Raw genomic sequence first — 14,560 nt, forward strand, 5'->3', positions numbered from 1 at the left:
GGGAGACACTGCTTCACGCAACATTGGTATTTATCTGATGTAACAGAATCCTCAAGAATCCAGTAAAGACAAATTGATTCAGGACTTGGTGAATAGAAATGAAGTCAGGAGATGATTGTAAGTCCAACCCTACGTCTAAGACTTCTACTCTACTAAACTACAGTTGCAGCAAACACTCATGACTGTCCCACCGTGTGGTCTGAGAAGCTGCTTTGATAACAGCTACACCTTCAGTTTGTCTTGTCTTTGTTTTTTCCTGCTCAGCTCAGTGCTGATTTTCAGTCAGTAGACCACTTCCACACTGTCTGTCTTTATGTCCTTGCCTATCTGCTACCTCTGCTACCTGTCTTTGTCATTTTCATCTCTGTGTTTGACTGTGATATACCTTTTGTAGCGTATCACTATGACAAATCACATCCATCATTTCCTGACCTCCGGTCCGGCTTTGTTTATTCCTTCTCCTCCAGTTTCTGCTGTGAATGGTGGCACAGTTTGATCCTGTCAGATCCCATCATTATGCCCCATTTGTTTCTAGTTTTGTTCACTTGTGATTCGTTGACTTCATTAAGATTTGAGGTTGCTGATATATTGATAATAGCCCTGAATAGTCGGATTACTTGTGGTTTTCATGTTTTAGATCTGGTTCTACAGTAGAGTTTCAAATCAATCTGGGCTTCTAGTTTTTCATAAGTAGCGAGACTGTTAAAAAATAATGTACCCATGTTGATTCTCAAAACCCAAGAACACCACAGTAATGTGTGGTGTTGTGTAATGATGCATTGGTGGTAGCGGGTAGGATTTTCTTAGATTTGGTGATATGATTGAGCCCAGAAAGCTCAACACTGGTACAGTCCACCTCCTCAGGCTGTTCTGTTTGGGACCATTGGATGCCTGCAGCAGCCCTGTTAATTACCCCGCTCCCTTCCTCCCTCTGTGCCCCTCCCGTCTCACCATCTGTTGACCTCATGTCATTTCGCCTTCCTTCACCACTGCAGCTACTTTTTTCCTTCCCCCTGCATCTACCCATTTGCTCCAGCGACTCACCAGCTTCTTTCCTTCTCTAACTTCTTTCCTTCTCCTAAAATAGCAAGAGAGGGAGAAAATAAACAGGAGAGACGCCCTTTAGTTTTGCCCTCCGTGGAGTTTGAGAGAAGTGGAGTGTGTTTATATGTGTGCGACTGGTTTTCAGTGCTTTTGCTGATCCCTGCCTGTGCAGTCTGAAGCCTCCGCAGTCAGCCAGTCGGCGCCTTCAAAAGCTCCTCCTCGCTCACAAACTATATGGCATTAACTTAATGGAAACTTGCAAAAGTGCGGCACGAAAGCACAGCTTTCAGCCTGGACAGGCTTAGTGCTGCATACTGCGTTTTTCCTTTTATTTATTAAAAGAAAAAGTATGGCAGGCGTCAGTGTGAGTGCTTTTTGTAGACTTCTCAAGACATGGAGTATAGTTAAATAAGCAAAGTCATATGTGGAAGAGAATGTGTGTGTGCTTTAGTGTGAGTAAATGATTATCTAGGTATCAAGTTCAGACCCCCAATCCCTTCCCCCACCCCATAAGAAAATATAAATCACATGGCATTCTTCACTTATGACTCATTGTCTCCGCTTCACAAATGTTGTACTGCTTTATATTTCTCTCCCCTTCTTGGCTGTGGTCGTCTTATTCCCTGCATTCCTTCTCCTCCTGTGTGTCTGTGGCCTCATTTTCGTCTCTGTTCTTTCTGTTCTTTTCTTTCTTTCTTCTCCGTCGTTCCCCCGTCCATCCATCCTGCCCCCTCCTGCTTCTCATGCAGACAGATTGATTCCAGATGTTGCTAAATCTACCCTCTCTCCCCCCTCCTGGTTTCAAACTCCACCTCCTCTTTCTTTCCACTCCGTCCACTGTAGGACTGTAGAACCAACATTGACTCTATAATTTGATGGTTGGGGATAATTTTGGTTTAGATTTCACTCACATTCCAGTTTCCCTCCTAGTAAAGTGCCTACACCCTTTCTCTGACTGTAGATGTGATTAAAACACGGTTTTAATGTGTAATTGTACATTTTTAACATAAAAATGACTAAACAAATACAAGCTGGCGTATGAGTTCAGTCGTCTTTGACATGCAGTGCATGGTAACTCCCGACATGCATCTCTTTTTATTTAATGTGGGAAAAGTCCTCTCATTCTCGTCGACATTGCCCAAGGCCTTTCAGACTTGGGATTCTGCTCTGAACAGCGACCTTAGCATAGCACCAGCCGCTTCTACACAGTCAGTATGTTAAGCGCACCAAGGAGAGTGTTCCCCCAGGGGACGAGGCACGAGGGGGAAATTGGTTCCAGATGAAACAGGAAGTGGAGAGCGGAGACAAAGAAAGGGTTGTTTCAGACACGGGAAAAGGAGGACGGGCCCCGAGTCTGCACACAAACACTCGCACAGTCCGAGTTTACTGCGTGAGCATCAAAAGAAAAACGTTTCTTTCTCCTTTTCACCTATTCTTTACATCTGGTCGTTGTTTTTTTCCTACTTCATACTCTTCATTTTCCTTTGGCTTTCTTCTAGCCCCTCTGTCTAGACACCCTGTTCCCTTCTTTATTCATCCATACATTACCAGCACATCTGTTTTTAGCTTTAACCTTCTATCATCAAGTCCTAGTCTCAGTCTAAGTCTTTTATTTGAGTGGATCTTTGGGATCAGCTGTAATAGTCATTCTTGTGTGTGTGTTTAGTGGGGCTGTGCCTGACATCTTCCTCCATGATATACTGGTATAAGTCCCCCACATTTTAAGATACTGAGCTCAGCATGGCGGAGGCTGAGCTCACACACTGGAAGTTTGATGAAGGGTTAATGCCAAAACAGGAGCTTCGTCTGTTGTTTGAAAATAGTTCTGCAACAAATAAGATGAGAATCAAACATCAGTGATTTTCAAGTTGTCTCGTAAATGCAAATTAAAATTATTCAACCATCTTAGGCAAAGCAGCAGCTGGAATGTGAGGAAAGCCAGAAGCTGTGCAAGAAGAACATGGCAGATGTTAGGCCGACAACAGTAGGCAAAGTTATTTAATTCAGATGGTTTTAACATCACATTTAAGTATGGTGCCAGTCTAAACTGATGAGGAGCAGTTGTGCTTCTTTATACTGTGAAATATCTGAGCAGATTTCAGATTTAGGTCTGAATATGTTTATTTAATGCTTGAAATAATATTCAAACTTAAACTAAATGACCCTAACCCAACAGCAGTCCTATTATCTTGATTCAAACTTTCCTTTATTACTGATGGATCAACACAGTTCGACACAGCATGTTGTTAATGTTAATTTTCATGTATTATCAGAGAAACACATTCCCAGCTTTACTCTTTAAAGGGGGCTAAAATTAGGTAAGAGGTTGAGTGGACAGATCTCCAGTCTATCACAATGACAACCTTTCTCACTCACATTCACACCTACAGGCATTTAAATTCACCAAATAAGCAAACTAACGTCTTTGGATTGTGGGAGGAAACCCGAGTACCTGGAAGAAACCCACACAGTGTAGTTCTTGCGTCACCTTTTATGTTTGCACAGCTCTCTAGACTCCACGCTGCTGCTCAGTTTTTGATAGTATTGTTTTCATATTGTTATTATTATTGTCAACACAAAAACCCAATAAAATACCAGCATATAGTTCTAAGTCTGTATCGTCCATCCCTTTCACTAACATCATGTCAGTATGCTGTCACCATGACCCCTACGTCTCAGGCTCTTGCCCTAGATTGGCTGTTTGAATACTATCAGGAGGCCCGGAGGTTAACTGTGTTGAAACTCTTGAGGGACCAAATCTGCCCTCCTCATCGCTGCGACATTGCACTGGAGGAGCTCATTCAGGCCGAGGGGCAGCAGCACATGCATCAGTCCTGCAGATTAACTGTGAGGAAAACATCAGCAGTCCTAGAGACCAACTCATGCTTCTTTCTGTCTTTTAGCCCCTCAGACCTTCTCACCCTTCTCGCTGCCCTTTATTCTTTCCATGAGTCTCACTAAGGTTAGACTGTCTGATCTGTCAGAATGTGATTGTTTTTGGTAACTTTCCCCTTCGTGCCAGTCTGTCCTCCTGCTCTCCCCACGTCCTCTTTGTCTTTCTTCTTTTTCTTTTACCTCCTCCTCCTCCTCCTCCTCCTCCTCACCTAGCTCTGCGCCAAACAATGGCTGCTCTTGCTGGGGCCAAATGACACGCAGGAGAGAGGAGTCAGAGAGAAAAGAGAGGGGGGGAAAGACAGAACTAATCTAATTAAAAGTAATTACAGAGCAATTAACCACAACACTGGTTTCTAGGACAGGGTCGATGAAAAATGGGGGGGTCACCCTCTGCTAGTGGATTCTTATTGGTTAGCTGGATATGAGCGCTAACACAGAATGCAAACCGCTACTGTCTTCTGTCCTCGCTTGAACTTTGTTCTGTCACTGAGTAAAACAAGGGCACCCTGCTGATGTTTGGATGTTAAAAGCTCCTTTCACTTGTACTGAGCTGAGCTTTTAGATTATAAAGACAGGTTGTGACAAGATCATGAGACAGTTTGGAAACAAATGATGTGGAGATTTTTGTGAAAGCTTATTCTACCCACAGTGTAAAAGTTTTGCACCATTGTGTCGCATCCACTCGTTTTCAAAAGCCCATCCACTCACAGCGCTCTCTCCCCTGTTGTCTCTTGCAGAACAATGAGCCGCTAAACCCTGGTTTCCATGGATACCCACCTCACAGTCAGGTAAGAGATTAGTGACCGCTCACAATCCTCCATAACAGTAAATAAAAAAAACAATGGAATACACAATCCTTGAATCTTATCTCGAGTCAAGCAGATTTCCACCAGCTGCGTTGAATGTCAATACAAGCTGGAGGAGAAACTGTTGAATCCAGTTCAGATCAAATGCAGCTTGTTCAAAAAAAGATACCTGAACTGTGATGAAACAGTTCTTAAAGCACAGCCGCACTCTGGATCCTTTCCATTTTTAGATGGAGCATAATTTATATTCTTAATTCGTTTTCGTCAGGTGAACCTATGGTTCATTTGTCCTAATGCGGGATTGATTCTGTTGTACCTCGACATCATTATCGAGACAGCTGTGAAGTTTTGCTGCTGCAGCCTGCGGCAGCTTCTAAATGATGGCTGTTAGAAGAATTGATGAAAGAGGAACTGGTAGTGACTGAGCTTCTCTTTCAAAGGCTCGACCCTCAGAAAGCAGAGAGAAATTATGCTGCCACCTTTTTTCTGAGCTAAGCTCTGGGTGCTGCACATGCAGTGCTGTTTCACAATACATTTCTATCCTCTCACACGCTCTCTCTTTTTATGGCTTTCTCAGTCTCTCCGTGTCTTTCTAAGTGACTCCCCATGCATATTGCTCTCAGTAATGAGTGCCTTATGTGTGCAGCGCAGCGGCAGGGTAGCCGAATATTTTCTTATCTACCTCCAAGCAGCAGAGCACATTGAGCAGCTCAGTGCTCGTGTGTGTGGATGTGTGTCTGCGTGTGCACGTTCAAACCCCATTTGAGTGGGTTTATGAGCAAGGCCTCTAAATCTGGGGGTGCGCATGTGCACCTTTGTCTGCAGCCTGTTTGGGATGTGCAGCTCTCTGGCAGTGCCACAGGAGGGGAGTGTTGGTCTGTGAGCCTGCTCGCCCCCAGCCTCCCTCCACATATGACAACAGGGGAGATTCTCACAGTCCTCATCCCCTCTCATGCGTCCTCCTTTTTATTTCCCCCCTCCTCCACCCTTCTCGACTCCGCACTCCCGCTCTACCCTCGGTATCTCCTTTCTTGGGAATACAGCTCTCTGTTAGCGGAGAGGGAAACACTCTCACGCTGTCTCTGTAAGAATGTGGCTCTCACATTTTTAAAGTCGGTTTCATGTAGATTTCAGTTTCCTTTCCCTTGTGCCCACGAATCAGCTGTTTGAATTTGTGTGTTGACCTGACAATAAAAAAAGAAAGATTTGGAGAGAGGATGAGGCGGAGAAGTGGAGCAGAGGTGAAACAGAAATGGAAGCAAGTTATTTAAGATGATTTGTCTGCAGGGCACAAAATCACACAACAGCGCTCAGTTGGAGCAGAGTTATATTGCAGTGCTGGCCTTCCCCTCCTGGGTTCATCTGCGTGTAAGACAAACAGCTGGGCATAGAGCACTTGTGATCTGCAGGATGTCTGAACTCCCCTTGTCATCTGTTAAATACAGAGCCAACGCACACTGCCGCATTTGTTTTTTAAATGATTTAAAAGTCGCCCCCGCTAATGCATTCTGCCCTTGAGCACCACACACTTGGAGTCTCCAGCACACTAGCTGCTGGTTATCATGCAAAAAGAGCTAGCCAAGCCTAGCTTAGCTGGATTGGCTTGTTGGTTGCTGCAGTACACTTGTCTTGGTCAACGTTCCTGTTTTATGTGATGTATGTTACGTTTGAACTGCGTGTGTCTATAAGAGCGGGTTGGACAGTGACGGACTCCTTTGGGCTCCTGTCAATGCACATTGTGAGTGCTGAAATGGGTGTGAGTGTGTGCACGGCCATTCCGACCACAAACCGCACAAGCTACAAGCTTTTCTATAATTTAGCCATAGCAGCATTTAAATGTCATAACTTTGACACAGGCAGTCGCATTTCTCCTGAAAATGTCCCAGATTATTACTATAGACTAGTTGGTCCTAACGCTGAGCTGTTGATTGTCTGTAGATGGGGTGTGTGATGGAGCAGGCCTTTGTTTGACTTAGCCATTTGTTTGAGTGTGTGTGTGTGTGTGTGTGTATGTGTGTGTGTGTGTGTGTGTGTATGTGTGTGTGTGTGTGTGTGTGTGTCAGCCAAGGTGCAGCAGCATGAATATGATCACAGCACATCTGTGTGTACATTATGTGCATGTGTTTGTGTGCGACTGCATGTGTTTATCTCTGTGTTCAGTCTGTGTGTGCCTAATCCTCAGATCATCCCCCCATTCATCCTCTCATCCTCCTCACTTACATCCCTAATCCTGTCATCCCTCGCTCTTTTTTTCACCCAGCTCTTTATCCATTTATCTCTCTATCCCGTTATCTCTCGCTCACATCCACCGCCGCTGTGCTTCTGCCCTGGTTCTTTCTTTTTGCCCCTTTTCACCACCACCTCCAATCACTAATCTTGCCCTCCCTCCATCCCTCTGGACCCAGTTCTAGCCAGACTCAGCAGATGTCTGAAAGCTTGGCATCAGGTCTTTTTTTCCCGCAGAGTTCAGTCCCTCCCATATGAAATGCGGTGCGAGGAACTGCACTCTCATCTCTGCAAATTAAGCGCTTCCTTACAATACAGTGGTGGGAAGTGATGGAACTGAGCCCGAGCCAGAAGAAAAAGGCGCAGTGCAGCGTGGTATAGATTCATGTTCAGGTTGAGGTTTAGATACTGGAATCAGGGCTGGTGCCTTCTCAGTGTTGTGCAGTCAGCTGCAGCAGATAGATGGTGATCTGGGAGCCTTCCCACGCAGCCAGCTACCTAACTGTCTACCGAATGGTCTACCTACCACTGCTTTTTGGAGCTGACAGCCTGCCACGCAATAAATAAATCATCAAAAAAAGCTGCAATGCAGTGGGGGTCGCATTTGTGTTTTGTGCTCTGAGGCAGCTAGAGCGTGGATAGAAGGCAGCATCTTCTTCCTTCCTGGTCGTTTTCATACTTCAGGGGCTTGAGGAGACAGAAACAACAGCTCCATCCAGACCCAGGGTTAGATGGCTACATGGAAGGATGGACACTTTGATGGAAAGGAGGGACTGAGGCTAAGAGGGAGGGAAAGTTTTAAAAGAGGGGCGGGAACAAGAGGAAGCAGTGGGAGCAGCAGGACGTGTAACGCGAGCATGTGAATGACAGACGCAGAGCAAAGAGAAGAGAGAGGAGGAGAGAAGAGACTTAGGCTGTCAAGAGGAGAGAGAGACAGAAAGGCCCAGGGGGGATCAGAGCGGCAGGGCCGGGGAGACGAAGAAAAGAGAAGCAGAGAGTGACAGGCAGACGAGGCTTGCGTGCCGGAGAAGTGGAAAGAAGGGACGCCGGCGAAGGGAAGGAGGAGGAAGAAGGAGTGAACGAGGGAGAATTTGAATGTGCGAGACAGACGTGGACTGAAACCATCGTCAGCTCATGGTCCTAGAGCACAGGCAGAGGAGAGGAGGATCAGGAGAAGACACAGAGACACAGTGGGAAGGGGAGAGGAGAAGGAACGGCAAAGTGGAGAGCTGGTCAGCAGTTGTTCCTCTAGATCAGACAATGATGGGGCTGTACTACCCAGCAATGCTGCCGGTAAGTTCACTTCACGAGCTCCTCTAATCTGCTTCGTGCACGTGTTGAGATTTGCAACAGCAGAACTAGAAAAACAAGAGGTTGCTGATGATTTTGTTTCAGTAGTTTAGTTCGGCTCCAGAAAAACACATAATTAGTGTGCTGTTTATGATATGGCCTGTTTTGGTTTTGTCTTGGCCCAGGTGAGGCCTTTGTCAGATAGTTGGCAGGGCATCAGGCTCACAGCAGGGCTTGTCCCTGCAGCTCTGCTCCTTTCACTTTTTAACTCTTTGCACTCAGGATTTCTTCTGGAAGAACTAATGCCTAATGGCTTATGACCACGCTGTAAACATGCAACATTTTGTGCTTATGTCTCTGGAGTGCAAACAGTAAACAGAGACGTGTGCTTGCACAGGGACCGCAGACGAGTGACACTGAACTAGTTCCTTTACAGCGTGCTGCATAATGTTTATACAGTTGATATGTAGACTGCTCTTAGCATATGGTGGGCGTGTCTGTGCTACTTTAGCTGAGAGACAGCCTGAGGATGAGAGCTGTTCCCTGGCTCTGTTGTAGCATGTCCCGCTCTCTGGTCTTGGGTGCTTCTGGGCCTGAGAGGGGGTACAGGGATTGGGGGAGGTGGCAGTGAGGTGTGTGCATGCAGACATGTGAAAGCAGCTGCTTAGAATGTTGACTTACATGTACTGTGGGTATTACATGTTCTCGCCATGCTGACTGCACACAATGTTAGATTTTGTGTGTGTGTGTGTGTGTGTGTGTGTGTGTGTGTGTGTGTGTGTGTGTGTGTGTGTGTGTGTGTGTGTGTGTGTGTGTGTGTGTGCGGTTGAGATTTTTGTCAAGTGACTCGATGTTGTCATCCAAGCTGTCTGTGCAGTTTAAACTTCATCTGTGCCCGGATTGAGGGAGACAGGTGCCAAAGCACAGTTGTTTCTGCACACACACACTCTCTCTTGTGGACTCACACACCAGTTGTTGCTGGGAGTACTTTACAGCTCCCACTCTCTTATGGCAAAACAACCTCGGACACACAGATACTATTAATGATAACACAGCTACACTGGTGTTCTCTGGTAACATAGCCTCACGGACACAAACTACCTGCATTTGACCGATCTAGTGGACAAGACGACAGTAAAAACAAATAAAATATCTTCCTTTTGTCTGTCAGAACCGCATAATCATGATCAGTCAGATGTGATACATGTAGACTAATGCAGCCTGGCTGTGCCCATAAGAGGATATAATAATAATTCACACAGACTGGTCAAGGTTATCTGGCCCCAACCTATTAAATCATAATGAAAAATCTCTTTTTTCAACACAAACTTTCCTTTTTTGTCTCCTTCATGTGTTTTTTCATCACCGTCCCCCTCTCCTTACCCCCTTCTCTGTTTCCCCCACAGGCGAGAGCAGTCATAAGCTAAACCCATTATTCCTCTTCAAAGAGAGTGACGCCAAATGGAAGATGGTGGTAGTAACTAGAAAGGTGTGAGGGCAGGGGTGACGAGGTTACTTCCACGTGGAATGCACCGTAAAGGGGACACACTACCAGTCACACTGTGCTCTGTGAAATTTGTGGAGCTGTTAAATCTTAGTGTAACTGCAGGTGTCACTTCGGGGCACCACTTAAGCCGGTTTCAGATATGCACTGGAACCCTGAACTTATCTAGACATAACCCAGAGGTGCCGTATATAAGAACCAGACTTCAACCTGCCAGCGTGGACTTTGTATCTTGTACAAAGTCCATGTATTGTCTGATTAAGCCCATGTGTGAATACTGCAGGTAATTGGAGAACTCACCGAGTTCATGGCCGTGTTGACGTTTCTGTCACGTGACTCGCGCTGCCTCGATGTTCTGAAAACAAAACACTGAGCGTACGTTTTGTATGTGACAGCTCGGTTCAGTTAATGTCACCACTGTCACTTATTTTACTGTCTTCTGTGCTGATGTCACAGATGGGTAAATATGTCATATTGACTGAAGCTAAGTGGACATTTGCTAGACAGTGTCTAGCAAGAATTAAATTTAGGACTCTCACAGGGAGGGTTTTTGAAGTGTGATGTCATCTCATGATCCTTAACATCAAATATTAAGAATACAGTAGATTACACCCTACAAATAGGCTGCTCAGTGTGTAAACACTCTATATAGTCATTCCACAAAAGGAAATAAATAATAATAAAATAAATAGAAATTTCTAAAAAATGATCACCGCCTTGTCTGATACGAGCTTCTCTTCCTGAGCTCCCATGAGTTGTGTAAACGAGACGGCATTTTATAGGGTTATTTTTTAACAACTATTTTAGTGAATCACTCATATTCACCATCTTAGTCATAGTCTTTAGTTCATTAAACAAAAGAAGACACAGCCCCCACTACAAAAGACAATCAAACTAAATGCTGCTGACTTTCAGTTCCCACTAAATCGTACATTGAACAAATTTGACTTTATTTTAAGCAACACACTGACCTGTTTCTGTAAGAAGAGGCTCTTTAAACCTGTTTAGTGCCTTCTCCCACACAGATACCGTTCTGCAGCTGAAAGGACTCACAGAAACAGAAACCCACAGGTTGAGCACATTTTACACACATCCCTTATCCCAAGCCCAGTACGTTGTATGTCCCAGTTAAATACTTGTTTTGGTTTGCTGATGATGACTCATATCATTTTACCCATCCCATGACCGGGCATCAACAATTGTTTCAAGCCTCGTACACTGCTCACCTGGCCCAGTTTACAGGACTGTCCAGAGTACAGGTGGTCATCAAGCTGTAGACCACCCAGTGCGTCGATGTGCTGACTCGCTCTCAGCTTTTGTTTGTTGAAGAGGTCTCAACCAGAGGTGGAGTCACTGGAATCAACTGATCGCCGTCAGACTCTGCTTTGTCCAGTCTGCCCCTACCTGCAGGTAGCTAACTCTAACTAGCCGTTAGAGACATCAGACTGTCAACAAACACAGAGCAGATGAAGCAGTAAGTGAACTGTTTTTGTTGTGTCTGTGCTGACACTGATTATTAGGCTGGATGTTTGTGCTCTATTAAGCTAAAGCATCTGATACTGACACTCTGTGGCTGCATCGGCTGCCCTGGACTGATGACAGTTCTACAAATGGTGCAGACTTTTTCTTGTTTTTTTATTTCTGTTTTGCACATGTGTCCTAAAAATGTCCAGTTATGGTTTAGTCTTACCCAGCCCTTCTTGAATTTCCATCTTGATATTATTCAGACTGACAAATCAGCTTAGTTGCTCTATAATGGTTCTGCTGATGTGCTGATCCTAAAACCTCCTGCTTATCTCGGGAGCTCATTCGCTGCAGTAGGATGCCATGCTGTTGCCAATTGTTTGTTTGTTTCTACAGTTCAACGACAGTGTGTCAGTTTGTGTGAGGACTCGGTGCACATTTCCCCCCCTTTACCCCCATGTCCATAGGTGTTGCATCATCATTCTGAGCTGTATGCTTAGTGCAGACAGGTGTTAAGCCAGGACACTAAGCGACTTGCAGGGAGGTATCTGATCATTTGTGCCGCCTAACTGTTCTTCGTCACTATACATCAGCAGACCTTGTAGGAATTTGCAAGGGATCCACACCCTAGTCTGCTTCCCTCAGGGCTGCGTCTGTTTGTGAGAGTGTAGCTTGACACCTACATACGTACTCATTAAAACATCGACAGGCTCAGTGAGACAGATTATTCTGTGTATTCGGCTTTTTACACTTGTGCGACATCCATAGCTGTAGGCGTGATGTTTCCGAGGGGTCTGTCCCTGTCCCTGAATTTCATTACATCTGGAACAAATGTCCATTTGGACTCATTGCAGGAACTGGTTAGAACATGAGTTTGGACAGACGTGCATGCATGTAGACTGCAACTTGACTGGATGTTGGAGGCATTGCAGTTCCAAGGCTGTAATTCACGCGTAGTATTTATGGCAGCCAGATTATGACTTATCCTTGTGTCTGTTATCACTCTCACATCAGAGACTAACCGATGACACTAACTTCCTTCCTCTGTCACCTTTTAACAAACATAAAACACTAAATCCAAGAGCAAAGTCCTGCACTGGCCTAATGCACTGTGTTACCCCTCACTCCACCTCAGGGTTAACTGTTTTCTCACTGCCCATATAACCGTGATGATATTGTCCAACATTAATGCTGCTCTAACTGCTTCTGCCCGAGGCTTTACACACTGGCTCGGGATGTGAAAACACTTTGTATTTTACCTCATACCTGAACTCACACACACACACAGAAAGGCACATGCACACACGTGCTGCAGTAAAGCACTAAATGACTGCAGGATCTCCTAGGTTTACCTACTCCTGCATGATGAGCAGCCCTGTAGCTCTGTGCCTCTGCACACACAGTACCCTCAGTGTGCTGCAGCAGTAAGTCAGTGCAGCAGGTTTTTATATTTAAACCTCTCGTAACAGCAGTGCACAGATTCCGCATCTTGCTGCAATGCAAGGCTTTAGCGAGCAGTTCTGTGTGGCAGTACAAGCAGCACGTAAAAACAGATTTCCATTGATCCGGGCTGTCTTCAGTATTGGTTTGTTAGATTCCTGGTGGTTCAGTGTGAAAATCTTGTTCTACTGTTGCATCCTGCGTAAATCAGCCTGGATTAAAGGTCAGGGAAATCCTTTAAGTGTGAATGTCAGTCGGTGATTAGGGAACAGATGTAGTAATACAAAAAAACACTCCCTGGCTTCCTTTAAAAAAACAACTTGTCTTAAATCAAAAGATGACAAGAAAAATGTTCATTAAGCCAAACACCAAGATTTTTATAACCAGTAACAACATTTGCTGAGTTGTCAGTGTCGACAGTGCCTGGTGTTTATTTTCTTACATTATAAGGTAATAATAATGACATTTTCTCTGCATTCAACACACGCTTGAGTTAAATGAACTGAAACTGTAAAATATTAAACATTGTGTGAATGTCACCCACAGCTAAAACACAAGATGACAGTTATTATAATTAGTATCAGAGTACATGGTTCTTTCCAGGAAACATTCAAGGAATGATTAGGAAATAACAAACCTGTAAATTAAAAGCTTGCTGATTATTTGCCTTTCGTTTTTTTTGTGAAATGTTGGATAAATGGATGTTTATGGACTTATGATTGCAGGTGTAATAAAAACCTTAGTCTTTACATAAAAGATTTTACTAAATAGTTTTCATATATATGAAATAAAATAGTGATTGGTGTCCATTGGTTGTGTCTGTCTTTAGTGTTAGTTTGACAGATTCCTGGTGGTTTACCGTGAAGAGCTTCCTCTTTTTGTTGCAGGTAAATCAGTCTGGATATTAAATATCTGTGAAATCCCTGAAGAGTGAATTTCTGTCAGTGATTGGATAAAACTTGGACATCCTAATAATAATAATAGTAATTTGGAGTAAAGTAGAGACATCAGTGCTACAGAGGTTATGTCCCTGATGTGAGCTAAAATACGAATCCCAGTTCTTTTCATGCCAAATTGAAATCAGGATTTTTGTAGGAATAGTAGTAGCGTATTCCTCTATTATGATTTCCATTATTAGATTTTTTTACAATACTCAAGGACAGATGTAAAATCAGACAGTGATAGGATGGGAAACATGATATGAATTTAAAAAGGGCAGCTAAAGGGTGGAAATGTTCACAAAATCTCTTCAGGACATTTAAAGTTTTTCACATTTACTTCGTCCAAAAGTCGTCTGTCTTGCAGTTTGAACAAGTCGGAAATCTTGATCATGTTTCAAGTCTTTTTCATTTGGTAACATTTTCACATCTGCGTCCTTTTCCTGTCTGCACTTTGTCACGTGGTGTCGTGCAGTCCTGCTATAGCTTAGGAAGAAGAAAAGGAAGCGCTTGGTTTAATGCTGTGCATCATGTTAGAATTGTTGTGAAGAACGGGATTCAAGAACTGCAGCTCTAGTTTGGACACAGTTTGCCTTTTCTTAATTTCATAGAGTCGGTACACGCCTCATCCGGCTTTTATATAATTTGACTTTTATTTAACCAGTTTGCCTAAAAGCAAAGTCAAAATAGTTGTGATTCATTTATTGTGTCTGTAATAGGGCAGTTATCAAGTTTGCAGATCTGTCGTAAGCTGGAACAGATTTCATACCATATATTTTTTCTTTTTGTCCAGTGTTTTATTAAATCACCAACGGTTTGAAACACGAAACACTAATGGACTCTGTGCACATTGGAAACAAATGACCTACACTCTGTATTGTCCCTGAATGTCTCACCAGAGCTGCTGTTGACAGAGAGCTCACACTACAGCTTCTATGTAGACTCAGTGTTAC

General features: G+C 44.1%; 1 protein-coding gene across 8 annotated transcripts in view; it reads left to right on the forward strand.

The window, feature by feature from the left end:
• The window catches only part of LOC113160412 (RNA binding protein fox-1 homolog 2-like), a 46,196-nt gene that overhangs the window by 6,633 nt on the left and 25,003 nt on the right, over positions 1 to 14,560 (forward strand). For 7 of the 8 annotated variants that reach the window (XR_003298692.1, XR_003298691.1, XM_026357652.1 and 4 more), the window contains exon 2: positions 4,677 to 4,727. Coding sequence is in view for 6 of the 8 variants with exons in the window: in XM_026357652.1 (XP_026213437.1) it covers positions 4,677 to 4,727 (51 nt within the window). In the remaining 2 variants the exon portion in view is untranslated. Of the gene's footprint in view, positions 1 to 4,676; positions 4,728 to 7,814; positions 8,265 to 14,560 lie in introns of those variants that run through there. The other variant, XM_026357690.1, reaches the window with a different exon arrangement.

The sequence above is a fragment of the Anabas testudineus genome, chromosome 8 (genome assembly GCF_900324465.2).
Source record: "Anabas testudineus chromosome 8, fAnaTes1.2, whole genome shotgun sequence".
Classification (NCBI taxonomy): domain Eukaryota; kingdom Metazoa; phylum Chordata; class Actinopteri; order Anabantiformes; family Anabantidae; genus Anabas; species Anabas testudineus.